The following is a 16,904-nucleotide window of genomic DNA, read 5'->3' as shown; positions in this document are numbered from 1 at the left end:
CGATGATTGGGTCTCTTTAGCTCTCTCTAAAAGTGAGGTGACTGTTTAATTAGGGGATAGTCAGTTCCCAGTGTGAATTATTCACGCATGATATAATTTTTATCAATACGCGATGTACCTAACCATATGCACAGGGACTAAAAGGTGACTGTGTTAAATGGAAGCATTGGTTTGATTAAGTGATGGGATTGGAGACAAATTCTGCCCCTTCATTTCTTGCTAGTTTTTTGTAATAAGGAAAAATACCTATCTATTTATATATATATATATTTTATATATATGTTAAAATATATATATATATTTTAAGAGTCTATACCTGGAAAAATGTTCATGAATTTATCATCTTTATAAATTATATTCTGGGAAATATTTTGCTATGATGATAATGAATAATAAATATCAAATGATAATGGAACTTTTTTATCTGCCATCTCATTTCATCAGTGCAAAATTAACAGCCACAACTGGAACTACCATCTGGGAGGGGTTTTAAACAGCACCATTTAAATTCCTTCTGGAATTTGACATGCACAAGTTAAAAGGAAAGATTTGGAAGGAATGATCCATTTAAAAGGGAACAAAGTGTCTCAGTTTGGCCACAAATAACAGTCCTCGAGGTGACATATGGCTTTCCCAGTGGGGAAAGGTGACGCTTAAGTCCGTCCCCTGAAATGTCCTCATAACCTCGTCTGGCCTCGGCACTCTGGCCTCCCCAACCCCCACCATCATGTTGCCTCGGATCATCTCCAGGTTTCTCCTTAAATCTGTTGCTGGAACCACTGGACGGGCCCCCCAAAACCATCCATCGTTCTTTAATATAAACAACCTAGAAGTGACAGCGTGTGTCTGCACATGTCTGCTTCTGTAAGCCATCCCCTCTCAGGGCAGAGCCTAGGCTGTGTTTGAAGCAATCGATGCCTTTCAAAATTACGTTAAAAACCTTCAAGCATCCTAGTCAGGCAGAACTATCTGGGCCCAGCAAAGCACACATCCTCAGCAGCACCGGTTCAGCCCTCAGTCCTCATATCTAGAGCATGCTGTTTCCATGTCCCGTGTCTGCTCCCCTCACGGGATTGCCAGCCCCTCGAGAGCAGGAACCATGCCTTCCTATCCGTGTAAGCCTGCCTCTAGCACAGTGCTGAGAAGACCAGGGGCTTTTGTAAATATTTGTTATATCAATGAGTACGGAGTGGAAAAGCATAGACTGGGAGGCAAGCATATGCAGAATCGATCCTGGCTTTCTATACTGTGTGATTTGGACTGAGTTTCTTAACCTTTTTGAGCCTTAGTGTCCTAAAAACAGCTGACAGTAGCCAGTTCACAAGGAGCTGGGAGGCTGATAATAGGTAACATGCGAAAAGCGTACTGTAGGCTCTAAGTGCTCTCCGGTTGTTAGTCCGTTAATGTAACGGATCTTGGCTGTGCACCAGCTGTACGCCAGTCAGCCCTGTGCTGGGTTCTGGAGAGATACAGAGATGGAGACAGACAGTTCCTCCTTCAGGGTGTGTGGTCCCACATTGTGATTTTAAGTTATTTTGTCTTTTGGGCTATCAGGCTGAAACTTAGGCGGATCAGGCACTACATGCGCTGATTGGTTCCTCACCCCTTGCTTCTTCCGCGTGGATCCCCTCACCCTCAGTATAAGAGAGCTCATTTCTCTTGTTCTCTGTAGTATGCTGCCAGTGGTTTTGCGAAGTCTTTTGTTCTCTGCTGCCTCGCTAGTGCTCAGGAATATTTCAGAGCTGTGGAAGTGATGATGTCATATCCCAGCAGAATAAGAATCAGGAAAGCCTCCCATCCTAAAATTACTATGTAGCATACTTTGTTATCACAATTAGATAACTATTCTTTATGAAGATAGGCAGCTAATTGAAGTCAGCCACAGGGAGAGTGAATTCAGATGTTTTCTGGGGCACTTAAAAGTGTATCCGATGGGACTCTTGTGCTTACTGCTAGAAGCAAGCTGATTAGAAAACTTAAAAGATTTGTTAGAACAATGAACTGCTTTCCAAACATTTTTCGAGCGCAACTAAGCAAGAGGGGGAAAGAAAATGGTACCTTAAAGAGAGTCCCCAGGGCAGCGCATTATCACTTATGTTAGTGGAAAACCCTAGCATGTGGAATAATTTTTAAAAAACACATTTAGCTTTGATTTGAAAATATATGTTACAGTGCGACAGCGTTAGGGTGAAAAGCAGTTCTTCCCCGTGTATATTGCCTGTTCGATGGTAGGAAGGCGTGGGGGCGTGTGTGTGAGTGGGCGTGCGCACTAGTGCGTGTGCACAGGGGCACTGTTTATAGATTCACAGTCTACGCCAGAAGGGAAAACATCTCTAACTAGTGAGCACTGGCTCTGAATGGTTTTAAATTAAGTGCTGTGTTGTAAGTAATTGATCACATGTGCCATTGATTAGTGAGACTCCCTTTTCTTGAACTAGGACAGATGTTTGTTTTTTTAGTCAAATATTTTAAGTTTCTACTATGAACAAAACATTATCCTGGGGGTGAGGCACAGGCACAGCTCGACCCTTGACTTTTGGATGTTTGAAGACCTTCAGGAATCCCCAAAGTCCGGGCAGTTACATTCCCATTAAAAATAGCATGGATCTTAGCAATTTCCATTACATGTTGAACCGTCACAAGCTTCGCGCTAGACCCGGTTCTCTTCTCGTCCCCTCCAGAGGTATCAAATGCCATCTAAACGCTTCTGGCTCCCGAATGTGTGCGTCTAGCCCACTTGCCTGCTTTGAGCTCCAGACTCGTGTGCCACATTACATTTCAACTTGGAAATAGGTGGTACCCCAAATTCAGCGTGTCCAGCTAAACCTGGGGCACCATCTAACTTCAATTACTCCCATCCATCCAGTTCTGGGACACTTCCATCTCCTTTGTCCTCATGTCTAGTCCACCACTAAGTCATGCTGATTCTATTGGTTAGAGTCTTTTTAAATACACGCACTTCTCTCCTCTCCGTCATGGTCTCAGCCACCACGATCTCTCGCTTGGTCCCTTCTTTGCCTCTGGCTCCTCTCCAGTATTCTCTTTTTCAAAATGTGAGCTTGATCAGGTCACCCCCATTCCATCAGACCACATAGCAAGTCCCCATTGCTCAGAGACAAAAATCCAGACCGCTTCTTGGTTGGTGTTTTGCAGTTCCCTGGAGAACGGGAGACCACCCGATCCCGCAGACTGGGCCGTGATGGATGTCGTCAATTACTTCCGAACAGCAGGATTTGAGGAGCAAGCTAATGCTTTTCAGGAACAGGTAACTCGGTCTAGAGAAACACAGTGCACACAGTCACCTCGCTTCCCCCCAGTGGGCAGAGGCCGTGAGGGGGGAGGAGGGATCGGTGAGGCTGTCTGCGTGCCCTCCACGTCAAGCGCTGATCACACCAGCCCCGGGGAAACTGAGCGGGTGGGCACGCTAACGATTCCTTCCTGCAAGAGCAAACCCCAAGCCCCGGACAGACGGTCACAGCTGCAGAGAGGAGGGCCGAGGCTGTCTTCATCTGCGTCTTCTGAAAGACGGCACAGCCCTACCTTCAACACAGACACACTAGGAAGCAGAAAAAGGAAAGAAAGGAAAAGGGGGGACAGATCTGGCTGAGAGGCTCGCAGCACCGTCTGCCACTGGCCTCAGCACCGCCTGAGCTGTCAGTTAAGCCTCCTTCAGTTTGCTTGCTGGGTGCTGAGCAAAGTCGAGTGGGAGGAGCACAGGACTTAGGCTGTGTGACCCCAGGCAAAGGACCACGATTGTCTGAGTCTTGGTGTCACATGTGTCGCGTGAGGCTGTCAGTGCCTAGCTTGGTGGAGTGGTGCTGTGAGGATTAAAGGACCGTGCGTGCACGGTGCTCAGGGTGGGTGCTGGTCCAATGTTGATGCTCCCAAAATGTGAATCCCCTCCCTCTGGTCCAGGGTTGGTACTGGAGGGAAGGAAGGAAGGAAGGAGGGAGGAGCAGGGGGCCCCTCTCAGTTGTGCAGGTAGTTCCTGACTCCATTTTCTAGGCTGGGCCAGCTCTGCTGGGATTGTGTTCAAAGAGCTTTGACCACGAGGAACCAAACTGGGGTCCACGTGGTCCACGCCAGACCAGCTCTGTAGGGAAACACAGAGTTCCTCTCTCCTCTCCAAGGAAGTCTGCAGTTTTCTAAGCATTAACTTGACTTTCCTAATATTCCAGTATAATCGAGACAACGATAAACTGAACAACGTCTTTGGCTGCTTCTTCCACACCCCTTTAGTCATTTCTTATTCTCCCAAGCTGGGTTTGGATGAGTGAACTTTCCTAATATATATTCCAATCTCTAGATCTCCTTCAACCAGTATTTCCTTCAGTCTGTTCCCTCTGCATATGTATTTTTTGTTAATTTGGAAAATTTGCCAAAATAATAGCTTCAATCACTTCACACCCACCAGAACAGCTATAATTGGCAGGATTGATTCCAAATGTTCATGAGTCTGCAGAGCAACCAGACTGTCCTACGTCGCGGGTGGGAGTGTAAAATAAACACTCAGACATCTACCCCTGATCCGGCGGCTTCGTTCCTGAGTATTTACCCAGGGGAAATGGAAACATATGTCCACCAGAGATGTGTATGAAATTATTCTTGGTAGCTTTATGCGTGAGACTCCCAAACTGGAAGCCTAAGTGTCCATCAATAGGAGAATGAATATCCAAACTGTGGTCCAGTCACACAGCGGAGACCGCCCGGCAATACAGGAAAGTGCGCCCCTGACACGCACAGCAGTCAGGTGGCCCCAAGGCAGCTGCGTGAAACAGGACTTACACAAAGGAGTTCATTCTGAAGGTTGTCTTGGTCCACGCAGGCCGCTGTAACAAGGATACCATAAACTGGGTGGCTTGTCAACAAACACTTACATCTCACGATTCTGCAGGCAGGGAGTCTACGATGACGGCACTAGCAGGCTGGGCACCTGGTGAGGGCCCACGTCCTACACAGCCATCGCTGCTCTGTGTCCTCACGTAGAGGAAGGGATGAGGGAGCTCTCTGGCTTCTCTTTTATAAAGGCACTGTTACCTCATTCATGAGGGTTCTGCCCTCCTGACCTTCTCGCCTCTCAAAGGCCCACCTCCTAAAACCATTACTAATACCTTAAAGACCCCCTGGGGGGTTAGATTTCAACTTACGAATTTTGAGGGGACACAAACATTCAGACCATAGCAGTTCCATTTAGAGCAAGGATGAGAACAGGAAAATGCACCAATGGTAGGAAAAAATCAGAGCAGTGGTTATCTCTGGATAGGTGGAAGTGGGGAAGACTGGGACGGGGCATGAGAGAACTTTGGGCGATGGTAGTATTTTGTATCTTGATGAGGGTTTGGGTTACAGGTATATGCATTGGTCACTGCATATGCACAGATACATGCAAACGATTCAGCTTTGAGCATTACATAACCAACTTTACCTCAAAGGGAAGGAACTATAAAAAATAGAAAACACTTAATGGCATGCAAACTGAAGTATTTATGGGAGAAATAAATGGATGTATGCAGCTTACTTTGAAATGCACCAAAATATGGATTGACAGTTGAGTAGATGGACAGACATACAATAAAGTATGGGAAACGGTAGTTGTAGAGTCTAGGTGGTGGGGATACGGGTGTTCACTATAACACTCTCACAACTTTTATGTTTGAAAATTTTTATAATACAGTTTGGTAGGGGGTGGGGGTCAGTATTGCCCAGGTTGGACAGTGGAAGACTGATGAGCTGGAATATATTTTATTTGGGTTTAATGGTATAGCATCCATTTGTGTCATTGCAGTTGAGTAACTCACTTCTAAAATTAAATTTAAATAATATTGTGAAAGGTTAACAAAAAAAAAAAAAAAAAAAAAAAGACTTAGCTAAAAGGTCTCTTGGCCAGAATCCCAGCTGCCCAAAATCATTTTTCAGATTGAGCTTTTGCTCAGACTCCTCTGGGGCAGATGTCCCAGACTTGGGCCATCCAGATACTGCCATGGAACTGGCCAGCCCTGAGCTTGGCCCAGGAGCAAGCCCTTTTCCCCAGGGATGACATCACTCACGCACCAGTGACACTGAGAGGCAGAAGGGAACACAGTCCCCTCAAAGCATGTCACTCAGTAGTCCTTCAAGGGAGGAAAGGTGCACTGTCTTGCTTCTCCAGCTCTGAACCTGACACATGAATCCCCAGGGGACTGGAGTTTTGTAGGCATGGTCTAGCGTTTCTCCATTCTCATAGAAAGGTAATTGAGTCAGGGAAAGAGTCTGCCTTGAATTATTCTCTGAACGTGATCCAGATCTTCCTCCTGCTTTGAAATTCTTGTGGTCTATCCTCTTCGCATTGAAGGAGGTCGAGGGCAAGGAGGGAACCACTGACCAGGCTCAGGCTGATAGGACAAGGAGCTGCCGTGGTTTTCATGAGGACCAAGGGGCAGGATCCTCTACTGTGTTAACCTACCTCTTCCATCATGCTTGAGAGGCCTTCAGTGTTTCACCTCCATGGGTCTTCCTGGCAGTGAACCTCAAGCAGTCAGCAGTCACTCACCAGGTTCATCAGACGGGAAGACTACGGGCCATCCCCACACCTTTCAGGCACATCTTCAAGGGACAAAGACTGAGAATAAGGACCACCACATCCTTTAATGTCCTCAGGAGAGGCTTTGCTCTGCCATTTGATGGGAGCCAGGCAGGGATGTGAGCATCCCCTAAATCACCGTAGAAAAGGCCAGGTTCAGAAAGGGTAGCATAGTTGCCAGTGACGTGGGAGCTTAGTCTCATGGCTGCTGTGGGTGGAATGTTTGTGTCCCCCACTCCCAAATTCACATGTACAAGCCCTCACTCCCAGTGTGACGGGATTTGGAGGTGGGGCCTTGGGGAGATAGATAATTAGGTTTAGATGAGTCAGGAGCCCTCATGATGGGATTAGTGCCCTGGAAAGAAGGGGCCAGAGAGCTGGCTCTTTCTCTCTGAGGATACAGCGAGAGGGCAGCCATCTGCAAGCCGGGAAGAGGGCCCTTGCCGAGAGCCTGACCGTGTTGGTGCTGCCATTTTGGACTCCAGACTGTGAGAAATAAATTTCTGTTGATTAAGCCATCTAACCCATGGTGTCTCGTTACAGCAGCCTAAGCTGACTAAGACACTGACACTGCTGCCTGATATGTCCACCGTCAGAGGGGCTGACCTGCAGGAGAGTGTCTGCCTTCATGGTCTGGTCTCCCAGTGCCTTACTGGATATTCCATTGTTGTAGCAGCCGGACTCAGAGGTGGCTTTCCAGTGGCACGTTCCCTTGGAAGATGGCAGGCCACTGAGCGAGATTTGTCCAAAGTGCAGGGGTGGTGTCCCATGTCCCTGTCGTACGAGGGGCAGCTGGATTAAGCTGGTGATCTTTGGAGAACCTCCTTTTCTCTGTGTGGGCACACTGACACATGACCATTGTCTCCATCAAGTTTTCTTCTGACAAATCTCTTTTGAGCCTCTGAGTGAACCACAATGACAAACTGAAAGAACTGTCAAGAGGGGAGGCCCAGGCTCCATCCCCACTCCTGCGCCAGTGATCCAGTGCCCACAGCGCGTGTCTGGGGCTCTGCTGCTGTTCTGCTGACACCCCGTTCATGGCCAGTGACAGTGTTCGCTCCCTGCCTCGTTAACTGAGTGCTTCAGAGGGCTGACTGGCCCGCAGGAGCAGTGGGGTCCCTTCTGGAGGAGGCAGTGATTGCAGCGCTGTCCGTACTCTCTCTCTTCCCCGCAGACACCATGCTGTGGTAGCTATTTTCCCACTGTCTTCCAGCAGCCAGATGTCTTAGGCTGTGGTGAAGGTCCGGAGTGAGAGCCATGACTCCCAGTTTCTTTTCTGCTGATTAACTCATGCTCAGTGTATAGTCCTGCAGTTCGCCTTTCTAGGATTTCTATGAAGTGAACGTTGAGTTATACCAGCAGGATATTCCTCAGGCTCCTGCTTTAAGAATCAAGGGTTACCTTGAACTGACCCCTCATGAAGTAAGCTTTTGATGCACAACACGCTCCTTGAGATGTTGTACGTACACTGTTGAATTTCCACAACTAGGTGATAAGAAGTTGGCACTTTGCCGGAGAAGTAGGTTGCCTGGTTTTCAAGAGTCAAAGGGACTTTAGGAATTTTACTGTCCTAAGAGCTTGAGTTTTTAAGACCCTTTTGACTAACCTCATTCAGAAGCATCTCCACTTTCCTCACACAGAACGTTTAGGATACGGTTTATTCTGTTAAACTCTGAAGGCTGACTGTAAAGCCGTCTCTACTGACAGGGCTGTATTTGAGAGTTAAGTCCATCAGAGCAGCTTTGCCACTCAGACTGGACCCTAACGCAGATCACAGAGACAGTGTGCCCGTGGCTCCACAGTCACTTCATTTCTGTCTTTACCTTCGCACACACACTCAGAACGTGTACGAAGAAGATGGACATGGAGAGCTACCGTTCAATCAGCGTCACATAATTCATGCTGCTCAGACTCCTCCAACTTACAAGTGAGCGACAGCAGGGATTCTCTTTCTAGAACAATATGCATCACTGAGATGATTTGTTTCTTAGAGTATCATGACAAAATAATCTGCAACTCACGGTGACAAATTAATTTTGCTCCATTATCTCCTCATTTTCCCCAAACCACGTGAATAAGGATAGCATTTTACTCTGAAATGTCCAACTGGTTGTTTAAGCTGTTCACTTGAAATGCCAAGACTGCATTTCCGTTCAAACGGCTTATTGCTAACTTTTCTGAGGCCACTGACATAGTAAATATAATAAAATGTTTTACTGCTATAGATTGCCAAGTAACACCTCCTCAGATGGAGTAGGAAAGCGGGGAGGCCAGTCCGAGCAGCCCCGAGCCTGTGTCCTAAGTCATGGCTGGATGGACTTCAACCGTAGTGATTCCAGATGGATACTTCTAATTAGACCCGGGACAAATCCAGGTTTGTGGGCGGTGGAGCTAAAGATTCTGCAATCCTAAGAGCCCTCCTTGGGAACAAAAATACAAAACTATGAATCTAAAATTGCTAAGGCAAAATTTCAGTTTCATTAGCTTCACGGTAAAGCCAGCTCTGAATTAGACCAGTTAAAAAATCCCACAAATTAGAAGTAACTTTTATTACTTTATCAGTGTATTATAATTATAATACCAAGTACTGAAGATATTCAAGGTGCTTTGACACCTGATATTTCTTAATAATTGAAGGCTTCTGAAATGCTTAAAATGTTTTGTAGCAAAATGAGCAGGGGACGTGGCAACTCATACTCGGCTGTGTCCTTCCTTTTGTCAACTGAAAACAAGTTGTACAACCTAAAACTTGAGAGTTCTGTTTTATTCAGAGGACTTCAAGGCCAGGAGGTGGCCTCTCAGATCACTTTAAGAGATTGCTCCAAAGAGGTAGAGGAGGAAGCAGGTTATATAGGAGTTTTTGCAACAAAGACCCGGGTAGTGGGAACATCAAAAGATTACTATTAATTAAAGAAAACCAGACATCTCAAATTGAGGAATTTAGCACTTTTCTATGTGTGGGAAGATGCAAGAGTCTGGGGTCACTGAAATCATTCTCTGGACATGACCTTAGCTGTCTAGGACCAGTGTCCTCTTCTTTTCCATCCTGAGTCTCCTCAGGGCTCACCGTGGGGGGTGGCTGCAGCATCCTTTGTGTACTGATATGGCAGGCAATATTTTTCATTCACACGTTCAGCCCACAAAAATTTATCAAAGAGTGAAAAAGCAAATGAGTAATGCTAACAATAAGAAAATAGTCCAAAGAACTGAAAGCAAAACTTATCAGGAAAGAACCTTTTGGATTTTTTGATTGAGATAGATTCCTATAAACCAAAAATCCCAAATGGTTGTTTAAAATCATTCATTTGAAATGAGAGGTTATAAGCCATTATAAGATAGCCAGGTCCTTGGTGCTGCTTTGGCTAATTCACTTGTTTCCTTCATTGTCACAGCTTTTTCTAATACTTACTAAAATAAATAACAGACTATTAAAGTAAAATAATGCTCATTATTACAAGCATTATTTTACTTTAATGAAGCCACCGGAAGCCATTGTAGGTGTGAGAACCATTTGAAGGAAGCACAGAAGATTCTGGGCAGAAGGGAGATCAGATACAAAGGCATGGGAACATGAGAAAGCATGATTTATCTTGAGAACTCCGAGCACCGTGGCGTAACAGTCTGTGTGCCTGAGAGGCACTAGGAAAGCACTGAAGGATACTGAGTGGGGAGCACCATGATGAGATTTGTGTTTTTGAGAGATCCGTCTGGTGGCATTGTAGAGTGTGGCTTGGAAGACAAGGAGACGGGAGGCAGGAAAGCTGATGTAACCGTTCCACTGGGCATGGAGAGCAAGAGATAGAAAGTCTGGGGATGCTGGTCAAAAGAATGTAGTGGATCGTTGGCATTGGAGGGTGAAGACGTGTCCTGTCTCAGTTCCCTGCCTGAGCCCCAGGACGGAGCTCACGGCTCAGGGTGGGAGAGGGAGGAGGCAGAGGTGACGACTGCCAGGTTTTCTGACGGGTTAGTTGCAAAGTGGTGCCATTAACCAGGATGTTTGTGAGCAGTGAGTTTTAAAAGAAACATAATGAGCACAGTTTGGGGCACGTTAAACTTGGGGGCATGTAGGACATCTAAGTGGATATCTCTAGCTCCGGGGAGGAGTGAGGCCCAGAGACAGAGACAGGAGAGTGATGAGCAGTCATAGGGAGGGGTGAGAATGAGAGAGGCATTTAAAAAGGGAAAAGAAGACGTCCAAGGACGGCACCCCAGGGAACACCAAGGTTTCAGTTGTTTGGAGAAGGCAGGCAGGCACCTGGCAAAAGCAGCTGAGAAGAACACTCGGGGAGCTGGGGGGAGAACCGGCATGAGAGGCTGTCTAGAAACCAATGAGGGGGAAAGTGTCAAGAGAAGTGAAACAGTCCACAAGGTCAAACACCCCAGCAGGGCCTGCAGGTGACAGTGGAGCTTCACTGGGGCTGGCGGGGAAGAGAGTGGGTGACCGTTCGGGAGGTGGGGGACCCTTTCCTCCAAGCTGAGGAGTGACTGGGAGGCAGACAAGTGGAGGGAGGGTTACGGAGGCACGAGGGCTCCTTTCTAAGAGAGGAGGCACTCTACCTTATTTACATGCAGGAAAGTAGCCAAAAGAATTGGACAGTTTAAAACTGAATGAAATTGAGGATAGTTCAGTGAAGTAAACTCCCTGAGGATAAGGAAAGGGACAAGATCAAAAGAGCGTGGAGGCCAAGGATATGGAGAAATTTGAACCCTCATGCATTGCTGGTGGGACTATGAAATGGTGCAGCCTTTGTAGAGAACAGTTTGGCAGTTCTTCAAAAAATAAAGCATAAAATTACCGTATGACCCAGCAATTCCACGTGAAAGAGTTGAAAAGAGGGACTCAAACAGATACTTGTACACAAATGGTCATTGCAGCATAATTTATAATAACCAAAAGCTGGAGACAACCCAAGTGTCCATGAACAGATGAATGGATAAACAAAATGTGGTTTAGAACATACAATGGAATGTTATTCAGCCGTAAGAAGGAATGAGGTTCTGATACAAGCTACATGATGGATGAACCTTGAAAAACATCATGCTCAATGAAATAAGCCAAGTATTGTATGATTCTATTTGTATGAGTTATCTAGAACAGGCAAATTCATAGAGACACAAAGCAGGTTAGAGGTTATCCAGGGCTAGCGAGGAGGGGCGAGTTATTGCTTAATGGGGTTTCTGTTTGGTGATGAAAGAGTTTAAAAAATAGTGGCAGTAATTGCACAACACTGTGAGTATAATTAATGCCACTGAATTGTACACTTAAATAGTTAAAATGGCCTATTTCATGTATATATATATATATATTTCTGCAGTAAAACATAATGCTAGGTAATATACATGAAGATTCAACTTTTTAATTTTTTTTTTAAAAAAGAATATGAAAGGATGAATTCTGAGCAAGGAAGGGGTATCTTCCTCTGTCCTTCCTGTGCTCTGTGCGCTGGAAGCAGAGGTGAGGATGTGCACAGATACGGCTGGGATCACCCCTGTCCTGGGGGATGTTAAGGGAGTTCCTGACGGTATCTGTGTCCTTTGCTAAATGAGAGGCAAGCTCTCTGCTTGGACTAGAAAGGATGGGCAGAGGTTTAATAAGGAACCATAGGAGACCAGTGAAGGGTAAAAATGGCCACCAAGGGGAACGGGAGAGGGAGCTGACCAAGGGCAAGTAAAAGGACTGTTGAGGTGTTCTACTGGCCCAGAACACAGGTGCAGTGTTCTTCTCCAGGGTTCCTTGATCGCTATTCCCCACTACACCAGATACAGGAGTCAGAAGCTGGATTGCTAGGTGGCTCCTGGGTGGCGTGTTTGTGGCGCAGGCACAGTGGAGGGCTAATAGCCTAAGAGGGTGATTCCAGAGGGTATATGAAAGGATGGTTCCCAGGGCCAACGGGGGTGCAGACTTGGTACAAAAGAGGAGTCTGCCGGGGACTCATTACCCTGGGGAAAGAGGACTTGAGGTGAAAAAGTGGGTATAGTGGGAGGGAGGAATGAGAGGCAGACTAGGATGTCGGCCTTCAGGCGCTGCAGAGGTGGGCCCTTCTGGACCTGCTGATGGCGTTACAGGAGTAGGTTCTAAATGTGACGCTGAAGTCACAGAAGTGGTTGATGGATTAGAATAAACCACCTACTTTCTGTTACAAGTAGATGAAGACATATATAATAAGCTACAGTGGAAGTTTATTTCTTATGCGTAGGAATAGCCCTGGGTGGCTGGCAGGGGTGTTCTGCTTCCAGGACCCAGGCTGGTGGAGGCTCTGTCATCTTCAACCAGAAGCTTTCAAGATACCCGGGCACTGACATCCGGTTGGTGTGCGGATGAAGATCACGGAGGAACACACGTGGATGGTGTTAGGGGCCAGGCCTGAAAGAGAGGCATGTCATCCCTTCACAGGTCATTGGCCGGAATGTGGTCACGCGGCCCCAGCAAACTGCAAGGCAGTCTGGGAAATGCGTCGTTTTGCGCCCTGGAAAAAGAGCAACCTGCAGCCCCTTGAGCTTTGAAGCCATTCTTTAAAGCTTTGGCTAGAGTCACGCTGCTACTTAGTTCTGTCCTTAAGTCCAGAGATAAATTTCAAAAAGGCCAACATTAAAAGATCAGCTGAAGTGAAGAGGGCTCGTCTGACCACACATGAGAAGCCTCACTTCTAACTCTGTTCCTTAAACCTGTTTTCTTATCGAGGCAGAAATCTCTGCAACCTAGTTTCCTCATTTGATGACGTGAGCTTCATTTTGTCCTTCATCAGAAATGTGCACAAGAGTTTTTGGGTAATAGAGCCCCTTTATCACCCACTTTGCGCCAGCAGCAGTTAACTAACCCAGGGAGGCACCCATTAAGTCGCCGAAGGCACTAGCCCTCATAATGAGCCCGCGTGGATTTTGTGTCTGATTTAAAATGCAAGACCCATGTTCAACAAATGAGGTAAAGACTTCTTTTTGAGCCACACAAATAGATTCTGTTAATAAGCTGCTCAGTGTTGGTTTTTTAAATTATGTGAAGTCCCCCAACATGTATATTATCCACCCCGAACTTCCTGCCAATAGGAGTGCAAGACACACACAGTGTCAGCTGATGGTCACTGGCTGACAAGGCTGAGCTCACAGTCCCTGCACTGTGCAGAGGGCAGGGAGGGGCCGGGGCACCGTAGGCGGCGCAGAGGATGCCATCCCCACAGAGGAATTCCTCCCCCCAAGGAAGGACCATGTGATGAAAGATTCAAAAGATCTTGGTGGAGACTTGGGTAGTTCACCATCTTCCTTTCCAAAGTTACATGGAAGGTCTTCAGAAAATAAACTCTGTGCCTTGGTGAGGAGGGGCCCTTTAACGAAACATGGTGAATTACTACGAAGTACTGGGGGTGCCTCAGAACACTTCTTCCTCTGACATTAAGAAGGCCTACTACCAGTTAGCTCTGCAAGTGCACCCAGACAAGAACCCAGAGAACCAGGAGGCAGCTGAGGAGAAGTTCAGACAGGTAGCCGAGGCCTACGCGGTCCTGTCTGATGCCGAGAAACGCAACAACTACGACAAGTCCAGACGGGGAAACGGAGGAGACGGCAGGGACAAGGATGGCTGGACGGAGGCACTGCGGTTTGAGAGGCCACATTGCGGCTTCCAAAATGTCTCTGAAGATGCGGACCCCTTCTCTGGAGACTGGCTCTCCCCTGGCCGTGCGGGCAGGGCCAGGAGATCCCGCTCCTCCTTCTTTGATGTGACCCCCATTCTGGACACAGGATTTTCCACTTTTGTGTCCCTGGGCTCCGGGCCTAATTCCCCTTCCTCTGGGACATTTGTACCCTTCGTAAGCAGTGGAATGGGAAACTTCAGACTGGTCACCACTTGTAGCCAGATAGTGAATGGCAAGCGAGTTGTTATAAAGAAAGTTCTAGAAAATGTGAGTGGGGAGACTAATGTGGAAAAAGCACGCCTATTTCATCAGTTTCCCCCACGCCACTGGTAAGGAGCTGCTGCCATGTTCTTTCACGGGGAGACTCTGACGCGAGGCTGGTGAGACTGGTGCTTATCAAAGACAGAACTGGAATCTGAGAGTGTGCTGGACCCGAATGGACCGGGGTCAGCTCAGTCCCACCTCTCACTGCACAGAGGGAGGGGACCCTGGGCCACGTGCTACACAAGGAACTCAGAAGCAGTAGAGTTTGGCTTCCAGCCTAAGTCTTTTGATTCTAATGTGAGCCCTTTTTCCCCCTGCACCTTATTTGGGAGAGTGGAGACTACCGCCACAAACAGGGCCTTCTGAGATGTGCGGGCCCTGCCCGCCTACCTCCCACTGATGCCTCTCTGACTTGTTCCCCGCCCACCTTGCTATCATCATCCATCGCCTCCTTCTTGCCGGCACTCGCCTTCCTCTTTGCTGCTTCTCTTCCCACCTCCTCTTCCTCCTCCCCATACATTTCCAACGGACCAGATCACAACGAGGCGTAACTGAAGAGCCACCTGCGTGTATGTTGTCAGAGAAAAAGAGGGAAAAGTAAATGGGTTAAGATTTTTTTAATATACTTTAAAAAATAGCATTTATTGAGTGCTCCGTAGAAGTCAGGAATTCTACTTCACGTGTGTTATCTCAATAATCTTTTCAGTGGCGAAATACAGCAGCTCCCCTTCCCCCATCACATAGATAAGGCAGTGGGGCAGAGAGGTTAACTTGCCCCGTGCCCCACCTGGTAACCAATGAAATGGTGTCTTACTCTAAAACACACGCTTACCTACTGAGCTATCACACCTGTGGATCCTGCTCCTTTATTTTTACATCTAGTGTCTTGCCCTCATTGGAAATTTACACCTGTCATCTCTAAACCTTACTTTCACGCCTGAGTAGTTGCTGGAACTTAAGTAAGCACGCATTCTGAGCATTATTGCTTAGCTGGCACTTGGATATTCTCACATGAAGACAGAAGACAGAAGCAATGTAAAAAGTTGCACTGAAACTAACAATTAGCAGAGAAATGTAAACAGAATGTCAAGATGTGAATTTTATTTTTGTTTCAGATTGTTAATGCAAAATCATGGAATTTTTGTTTAACTGGATCTGGTCACACTCCAACTACTAAACAGACTAGGGTCAGAGGAGTGTGGTTCCTTGTGGAAAGTTACTGATGGAGTCTGCACCAGGACCTCTGCCTTGCAATTTCCAGTCTCAGGCTCATTCTAGTGTACCATGCTGACTGGCAAAATGTGGATTTCATCTGCATTGCAATCTTTTATAGAAGTTATGTAACAAATGATTCGCTTTCTTAATCAAGGAGCTTTTCTGTGTTTGCGATTTTTATGAGACACATTTTTATGTCATCTTTGAACTTTTTAAAATCTCAGTAAAGTTTTTGAACTTGAACAGGAGTATGCCTGCCTCCCCCCTGGCAGAAGGTAGCATTCAGGCAGGGAGCACCCTTCCAGAAATGAAGCAGGAGATAGATTTTAAATTGGAACACATCTCATTTCTCTCAAAGCCTATACGTTTCCATTCAGTGGTCACTGAGAACCACTTAGATGTCAGGTACTTCTAACCTCCAAAATCCTTCAGGGCTTTATTTCCATTTTACAGGCGTGGAAACTGAGGCTCAGGGAAGTCAAGCCCCTCACCCAGGGCCAGACAGTAAGTCGTGGAGGCAGGGTTCGGACTGCAGGTGTCCTGACCCGGAAGCTCCCGTTTCCATCAGGCCGTATTCCACTCCCCTTCATCTGAGCTGCTGTCGTCCTGGCTTAAGAGGAAAGCTTTGTTGTCCGTCTGAATTATATTCATTTCACATTTTTTTCAGTGCGGATTTCCAGCTGGAGCTTGCTTTCACCAGCCCTAGTCTGAGGTGAACTGCTGTGTGGCTACCAAACAAAGGAAAATCAAATCGGAGCACGAAACATGAGTTTCCATTTAGTCTTCAATAAAATCCAAATTTCAGCATTTTTCACAGACGCACTTGGCTTTTGACAGAAATGCTGAGTTGTAAAAGGACTTTTTACCAGCAAAGATTAAAAATTCACTTTCAGTCAGCCAAGGAAGTGTTCTTGTATAGAAACCAAGCAGTGTCATCTCTTCCTTGTGCCTGTTTCAAATCTGTACTGAGTTAAGTGTGAGCCACAGGAGCAGAGGAGAGATGGAGGGCAGGAGGGGCGGCGCTGGTGTGGGAAGCATCCCGCGTGAGTTACTACTGCTCGTCTCAGTGCGTGAGAGAGAGCGTGAGGTCCCAGGGCACCTGTGACTCAGACTCCTGTGACCTCACAGTGCCTTCGGAACAGTGCTCTGGTTCCCAGGGGTCAGAGCTCCTCGGCCAACTCCCACACTTGCAGGTTTTACTGACGGGCAATCTTTGGGCTCACTAGCTGCCTGAATGG

The 16,904-nt window shown here is 46.9% G+C and overlaps 3 protein-coding genes across 7 annotated transcripts in view; 2 read left to right on the top strand and 1 right to left on the bottom strand.

The window, feature by feature from the left end:
* SAMD13 (sterile alpha motif domain containing 13) overlaps positions 1 to 16,904 on the top strand; it is a 40,627-nt gene that overhangs the window by 20,846 nt on the left and 2,877 nt on the right. For both annotated transcript variants that reach the window (XM_074376137.1, XM_010963331.3), the window contains exon 3: positions 3,154 to 3,265. In XM_074376137.1, the coding sequence (XP_074232238.1) occupies positions 3,154 to 3,265 (112 nt within the window). The remainder of the gene's footprint in view (positions 1 to 3,153; positions 3,266 to 16,904) is intronic.
* Positions 11,426 to 16,904, bottom strand: part of LOC105075495 (uricase) — a 116,979-nt gene continuing 111,500 nt past the window's right edge. For 2 of the 4 annotated variants that reach the window (XR_012511143.1, XR_012511145.1), the window contains 2 exons: positions 14,879 to 15,014; positions 11,426 to 12,923 (listed from right to left, as the gene is read on the bottom strand). The gene's annotated coding sequence lies outside the window, so the exon portion shown is untranslated. Of the gene's footprint in view, positions 12,924 to 14,878; positions 15,015 to 15,040; positions 16,897 to 16,904 lie in introns of those variants that run through there. The other 2 variants (XR_012511142.1, XR_012511144.1) reach the window with 2 other exon arrangements.
* LOC123619246 (dnaJ homolog subfamily B member 6) lies at positions 13,009 to 14,665 on the top strand. Its single transcript, XM_045522944.2, has one exon. The coding sequence runs from the start codon at positions 13,891 to 13,893 to the stop codon at positions 14,518 to 14,520; it is 630 nt and encodes a 209-aa protein (XP_045378900.1). The 5' UTR covers positions 13,009 to 13,890; the 3' UTR covers positions 14,521 to 14,665.

Source organism: Camelus bactrianus, chromosome 13 (assembly GCF_048773025.1).
Source record: "Camelus bactrianus isolate YW-2024 breed Bactrian camel chromosome 13, ASM4877302v1, whole genome shotgun sequence".
NCBI lineage: Eukaryota > Metazoa > Chordata > Mammalia > Artiodactyla > Camelidae > Camelus > Camelus bactrianus.
The sequence above is the reverse complement of the archived record's forward strand: the minus strand, read 5'-3'. Positions and strand labels throughout refer to the sequence as shown.

Coding starts and splice junctions, on each gene's coding strand:
- LOC123619246 (XM_045522944.2), top strand. CDS start 13,891: ATGGTGAATTACTACGAAGTACTGGGGGTGCCTCAGAACACTTCTTCC.